General features: G+C 50.7%; 1 protein-coding gene across 1 annotated transcript; it reads left to right on the forward strand.

The window, feature by feature from the left end:
- Nucleotides 1-4,027: 4,027 nt before the first annotated feature.
- Nucleotides 4,028-6,557, forward strand: Gpr27 (G protein-coupled receptor 27). Its single transcript, XM_020168318.2, has one exon. It carries the CDS (start codon nt 4,144-4,146, stop codon nt 5,281-5,283), a length of 1,140 nt encoding a protein of 379 aa, XP_020023907.1. The 5' UTR covers nt 4,028-4,143; the 3' UTR covers nt 5,284-6,557.
- Nucleotides 6,558-7,084: the final 527 nt, after the last annotated feature.

The following is a 7,084-nucleotide window of genomic DNA, read 5'->3' on the forward strand; positions in this document are numbered from 1 at the left end:
TCCCCAGGGAAGCATAACCAGTAGCTGGTGGGACTTGGATATGTGCCAGGGTGCACCTAATCCAATGCCTGCTTTCATTCTTAGTTAGGACTTTCTCCCACAAAGAGTCAGCCCGAGTGCTGGCCGCCAATAGTCCAGCACCCACTGGGCTTGGACTTGGCCTCAATGTTTGTAAGAGCTGAGATGCATCTGGGACTAACCACCTTCTCTAACTTGGTTAAATGTTCTCATTGGCAGATGACTGGCCAGAAGCCTGAGGCTGGATAGGAGACAGTGGCCAAAATGCATTGTCCTGGAAATGCCATGATCATGGGCTCAATGATCTTAGTTGCATCTTGGCAAGGTGTGCCAACCAGTCTCTCCCAACAATCAGGTTTCCATGAACAGAAACACCACCTACATGTGCATCAAAGGGAACACACTGAGGTTTTTGGGGTTTTTTTTGGGGGGGGGTGGGGGGGAATCCAAATTTACCTATTTATGTGCAAAAGGAAAAATTGGGTTATAAGAAAAATGGAACATTTTTATAGGGAAAAATCTCATGGAGCTGTTTTGCTTTGATATGCAGGCACTTAACTTAGTGCCTATGAAAGTATTTAAGAAGGCGCCTTGCCTGAAGCTTCTTAGAAATGGTAAAAGGAATATAAGTTGACTCTGGCCAATGAAATGTTGATGGCTTTTCCTTAAGTATTAACTGACTGAGTAAATGTTGAGAATGAAAGATGCAGACATATAAATGCTGCAAGAGTCATGATTTATACATTTCCTACCACTACTTCTGTTATTTGATTTTGGGCAAACAGTCAAACCAAATCTCAAATCCCACAATGGGCTTATATGTTATATAGATAACAACAGAAAACACAGAGAAATTTAAATGATAGGGAAGCAAGATCTCTTCTTCAGTGTCTTTTCTGAAGAAATCATCTCTCCCTGTTGGGGTTATATAGCCATTTAACTTCCATTTTCTCATATATGAGCCTGCAGCACCCAGGACCCTGAGAAACCATATGGTCCAAAGTTCCATTTTGTAAATGGGAACATCTGAGATTTCAAGAGCTTAAGTGATTTGTTGGATGACATGTGTTCATTAGGACAAGTAACACCAAGACTTCAACTAAGTGGGTAAGGAATTGACCTGTAAGTGGAAGGGAGGACGTGGATTTTACTTCCCACTCAGCCACTAATGAGTCTCTCTATAACACCTAAGCATTGGATTAGATGGTTTTGGAAAATCATGCTCTCTCAGAAGGAGCTATGATTCTGTGTACATGAGCATCTGCTGGTTGCTTATTGTCTTTACAAATTCAATAGCTTTCTTTTTATCAGAGGCAGAGTTTGTGGTGGTTCAAAAGTAGGCTCTGAGGTAGACTTCCACCCTGTGGTGCTAGCTCTTACTGATGGTGAAAGTCTGCAAAAATGGAGATTATAGTAGAATGAACCACCCATGCCTATGAAAATGACTACATTAAGTAACATATGTGCTTGGCACATAACAACTGCTCAGCAAATGGAGGCTGCCATTAGTGCTACCATAAAGCACTCAAGAGATGGTGTCTTCATGACCTATAAGGCGGCATTTTCCCCCAAGTACTAAGTCCCACACCATGACAGTAGCTCATTCTCTAGGGCTATATGTGTCACTTTAAACAAAGAAATAAAGAACTATTTCTCACCCTCTCTTGCTGACAGTAGTACATAATGATATTTGTTTGTTAAAATGTAGGACTCCTAGAAAGCTCTTGGGGATGGGGGTGGGGCAGGGACTGACTTAGGTGGCAAGAACACTTAACTTCTTCCCTCTTCTCTTTTTCTCTACCTGGAATGTGAAAGCAATTGGATGTTGGCAGCCAATTGTGACCCTGAAAGAAGGGCTGAAAGACTTTCCAAGACTCAGTTCTTGAGCTAATAACCAATGCCACCAACCACTGACCTCCAAACTTATATACAGTTTTTTGCTACCATTATTAAAATACAATTTGTAGCCAATACATCCACAAAATGTGGTTGTATTGTCTGTCAACATATAGTTGCAGGTCTGCTTTGACAATCACTCACCTCTGCCCATTTAGGGGTCCCTAGATATGAACTCACTAGATTTATGCAAAAATGTCCCAACTATCCTCAAAGGCCTTGCTACTTAAAGTGTGGACTAGCAGCCAACATCAATGTCACTCAGGAGCTCATTAGAAATGCAGATCCTCAAGGCCCATTCTGAATGTACTGAATAGAATCCACATTTTAGCAGGAATCCCCAGTGATTTCTGTGCACAAAGTTGGAAGTTCTAGAAGACTTCCAGGCTCTTCTCTATCCTCCCTCTCAAACACTGCTGCCTGAATAATCTTCCAGAAGCACAGCTCTGATCACATCACTCTCTTCAACACCCTTCAAGGGCTCCTTATGGCCTACATTCTGGAGTTTAGGCCCAACTCAGCCTGACAAGGAAGGCCCTCTATGATTTTATATTGTACTGGAAAGGCCCAACAAGGTGGCCATTATCCATGTCATAGGTATGCAGGAAATAATTTTTTGTATAAAAGTAAAAGAAATGGGTGTACCTAAGTAACAACACATTCCTTAATTCTGGCTTCACCCTGATAGGCACTGGGGATACAGTGGTACTAAAAAAAAAAAAAAGGAAAGAAACAGAAAGAGGGAAGGGGGGGAAGGGGGAGAGAGAGGGAGGGATGGAGGAGAGAGAGGGAGAGGGAAACCAAGCTAAGCAGCCAAGCTTGCCTTCAGGGAACTTTGAGACTAGTTAGGAAAGACAGGGTTTTAAGAAGATATACATACAACTAAGGGTTTTAAGAAGATATACATACAACTACATAATGAGAAAGTGCAAGACTAGAAAGGAAACCAGGAGAAGTCAGTGATGGAGAGCAAGGGGGAGGGGGGTTGAAAAGCTGCCCTATGAACAGGGAACCTGTGGTGAAGTTGGTCCAGACCTCGGGGACCAGCAGGTACCCTGCCAGGAGACTTTGATGTGGTTGCTGGTCTGAACCAGGAGCTCCCCCTTTCAGGGCTACCCAGAGTACAGATATTCCCCGGGGAAAGTGCACGGGGTTCACTTAGAAGAAAATGCTGACTTCCTTCTCCCTGATCAGTGTTTCGCGGGGCTCACCGATGAGTTAGAGGGCAAGGATGCTGCGGGAATCGCTGTGGGTCCAGCCCTGGCAATCAATCGGACCAAGTGAAATTGGTCCCCCAGCTCCTCCACGTCCCTGCTTTCCACTGTCTTGACCTCCAAGCCTCTGCTTCCTCAGGTAACCCATGGGGTTTCGAACAGAACCAACTTTGGAGTTATGGAGCTGGGGGGGGGGTGGGCACAGCTCCCAGCACACCGCCACCCACACCACTGAGTACCAGCGGTTTTGTGATTCCGCTCATTATCATTACCGTTAATTACCATTAGCTTTCGAAGAGAGGTTCACCCCAGACATTTCTGCCCCTGCCCCAGCCCCCGCCCTCAAGGCCTCCTCGACCATACCATCCCAGGCGACCTCCCCAGTTCACGGCCACCATGACCCCAGCGCGGGCGCAGGACGCCGCCGCCGGACCCCCGTTACCTGGGGCCAAACGCGACTTGTCGCCACCTTGCGTCCTGGGCCCTGCCTCCCTCCCGGCCCCGCAGCTGTCGCAGCGGCGCCCCCAGCCCAGCCGGGCCCGGGTGGCGCGGGATGCCTCGGCGGGGCTGGCGGCGGCGGCGGCCACGCTGCGCGCTCCGGCGGAGGGGAGGGGGCTCGGCGGCGGCGGCGGCGGCGGGGGGCAGAGCCAAGAGGCGCGGCGGAGGCGGCGGCGGCGGCGGCGGTGGAGGAGGAGGAGGAGGAGAGAGAGCAGGCTGCGGGGGGCTGCGGGCGGCGGCGCGGCCCTGTCCGCAGTGAAGCCCGCGGCGCCCAGGACGCAGGGAGTGGCCGTCGCCTCCTGCGCGCACCATTCCTGAGATGGCGGCGGCGGCGGCGGCGCGGCGGTGGCTCGGGGAGCCGAAGAGGGGCCGGACGGGCGCGGGCTGAGCCCCGCCGACCCGGGAGCTCGCTCGGGACCCGCGCGGTAGCGGCGGCGGAGCGCGGGCCGGGCGGCCTGCGGGAGCGGCGAGGCCAGGGGAGGCCGCGGGGCGGAGCGCACGGCCTGGGGAGACCGCGATGGCGAACGCGAGCGAGCCAGGCGTTGGTGGCGAGGCGGCCGCGCTGGGCCTCAAGCTGGCCACGCTCAGCCTGCTGCTGTGCGTGAGCCTGGCGGGCAACGTGCTGTTCGCGCTGCTCATCGTGCGGGAGCGCAGTCTGCACCGCGCCCCGTACTACCTGCTGCTCGACCTGTGCCTGGCCGACGGGCTGCGCGCGCTCGCCTGCCTCCCGGCCGTCATGCTGGCGGCGCGGCGTGCGGCGGCCGCGGCGGGGACGCCGCCGGGCGCGCTGGGCTGCAAGCTGCTCGCCTTCCTGGCCGCACTCTTCTGCTTCCACGCCGCCTTCCTGCTGCTCGGCGTGGGCGTCACCCGCTACCTGGCCATTGCTCACCACCGCTTCTACGCCGAGCGCCTGGCCGGCTGGCCGTGCGCCGCCATGCTGGTGTGCGCCGCCTGGGCGCTGGCTCTGGCCGCGGCCTTCCCGCCCGTGCTGGACGGCGGCGGCGGCGGCGGCGGCGGCGGCGACGACGAGGACGCGCCGTGCGCCCTGGAGCAGCGGCCCGACGGCGCCCCCGGCGCGCTGGGCTTCCTGCTGCTGCTGGCCGTGGTGGTGGGCGCCACGCACCTCGTCTACCTCCGCCTGCTCTTCTTCATCCACGACCGCCGCAAGATGCGGCCCGCGCGCCTCGTGCCGGCCGTCAGCCACGACTGGACCTTCCACGGGCCCGGCGCCACCGGCCAGGCGGCCGCCAACTGGACGGCGGGCTTCGGCCGCGGGCCCACGCCGCCCGCGCTCGTGGGCATCAGGCCCGCGGGGCCGGGCCGCGGCGCGCGCCGCCTCCTCGTGCTGGAGGAGTTCAAGACCGAGAAGCGGCTGTGCAAGATGTTCTACGCCGTCACGCTGCTCTTCCTGCTCCTCTGGGGGCCCTACGTCGTGGCCAGTTACCTGCGGGTCTTGGTGCGGCCCGGCGCTGTCCCCCAGGCCTACCTGACGGCGTCCGTGTGGCTGACGTTCGCGCAGGCTGGCATCAACCCTGTCGTGTGCTTCCTCTTCAACAGGGAGCTGAGGGACTGCTTCAGGGCCCAGTTCCCCTGCTGCCAGAGTCCCCAGGCCACGCAGGCCACCCTTCCCTGCGACCTGAAAGGCATTGGTTTGTGAGAGACTCCCCTCCCCCACTTCCAATCCAGCCTTTCCCTGTGGCTTGGATGTCACCTCCATTCTCCCCTTTCTGTCCCCTTTTTGATTTTCTAAGCTGCCTTCAAAATGACTCGCAAAGTGGACCACACTTGGATTGTACAAACTCCTGGTTTGGGGGCGGGGGAGAGGGGTTTCGTGTTCCCCCTAAATATTCTTTCTTCCTGACAGTAGGTCCTGCAGTCCTTTTGTATTGGTACCGACTTGTTTTCTTCCATGTGCGATTTTTTTTTTTAAATAAAGGCTAGTTTTTTTCATGCAAAGTTTCCTAAAGACCATGGCCAGTTTTCTACAGAAGCTATTTTTGACAACCTCAAGTGGCATTATATTTGCATTACAGTGAAGTAGACAAAATTAGAGGATTTCACAAGTTCGATTCCTGGAGGGTCTTCTGTTGGAGGCAGGGGGACAGGGCAGAGTTGCGTTTGGTTTCCTCTGAATTGCAGGTCACTGGGCCAGATGTGTGGAGCCAGTGCTTTGGAAGTGTTGAGGACTTTTCCCAGTGTTGCCATTGAACTTAAAAGAGCAGAAATGGGCGCCAGTAGGAAGGCAGTAACTTTTTAAACAGTAACAAATAAGAGTTGGTTCCTAGTTTATACTACTGAAAACTACACATCAGCAACAGCTGCTCTCTGTATTATAGCAATGTTGAATGGAAACATTTCTGTAAAATTGTAACGTTTAAAAGAGTAAGAAGTGTTTTTGGTTAGTAACGGTGTGGAGAAAATACAGTGTTGCATGTATTTGTTTGTATTGATCGTGGTTCAGGATGGGGAGGGGCTCTGGAAAGCAGAGAACTACATCAAAATTGTTTAGGTATTTTTGCCAATAAAAAGTGAAAAAAGACTGTTATGGAAACGGCTTGTGCTTTGAGAAGCCCAGTTTTATTCTGTCTTCTGAAACTAATTTCCACTTTGAAGACTGTTCTGTATCTCATGGTATAAATGGATGGAATATAATGACAGGCCTCCTTCCAAAGGAGATAAAACTTTTCCTAAGTGTTTGCTAGGTTAGGCTGTGCTGTTCTACTGATGGTTGCTTTAAATTAATAATAAGAACTATAATTTTAAACAATATTTCTTTGTTAGATGTAATTTGAAACTGAAAGACTACACCCTGCAAGTACTGTATAATATTTTTCGCTTAATATGCTACATTTTTATTAATGTACCTTCCGTTTTAAGGATTTATATCTGTATTTCTCTTTGCATTACACAAATATACCAGTATTTTCATTCTGTAGTGGTGGTTCTGTTGTTGGTTGAGGCTGGGGCTGGTACTAAAATGCATCTAAGTATTTTAGTGCATGCTGTCTTGTAGGATTTGTAGTTTGCACATTACCATTTCTAAGACCTTTGGAGGCCTTTTTAACTTTAAAGTGCAAGCTAATAAAAATCAGCAAATCTCTTTAAATGAAAGAAACATTAAGCAATATACTATATATCTATATCTATACATATATGTATATATCTTGAGCTAGGGGATATGGCTCAGTGGTGGAGCACTTGTCTAGCATTGAAGAGGACCAAGGCCACAAGAAAAAAAAATGCTCTGATAAATAAAACATGACTATGTGCAAAACAATCATTTTAGTAAAATTAGTAATTAAAATGGGTAAATATATTGAAATTTATTTTCAGTATAAGCCATCAAACGTTCAGAATGTGGTTAATTTGGCTAATTTATCTGTAATACATAAGCAGTGTTATTTTGTGCATGAAAGTCTGTAAAGACAGTGTCCTGTTTGGAAAATATGATGACAATC

This window comes from Castor canadensis, chromosome 10 (assembly GCF_047511655.1).
Source record: "Castor canadensis chromosome 10, mCasCan1.hap1v2, whole genome shotgun sequence".
Lineage (NCBI taxonomy): Eukaryota > Metazoa > Chordata > Mammalia > Rodentia > Castoridae > Castor > Castor canadensis.

Excerpts from the sequence above, each read along its gene's own strand:
- Gpr27 (XM_020168318.2), top strand. The coding sequence starts at position 4,144 with ATGGCGAACGCGAGCGAGCCAGGCGTTGGTGGCGAGGCGGCCGCGCTG.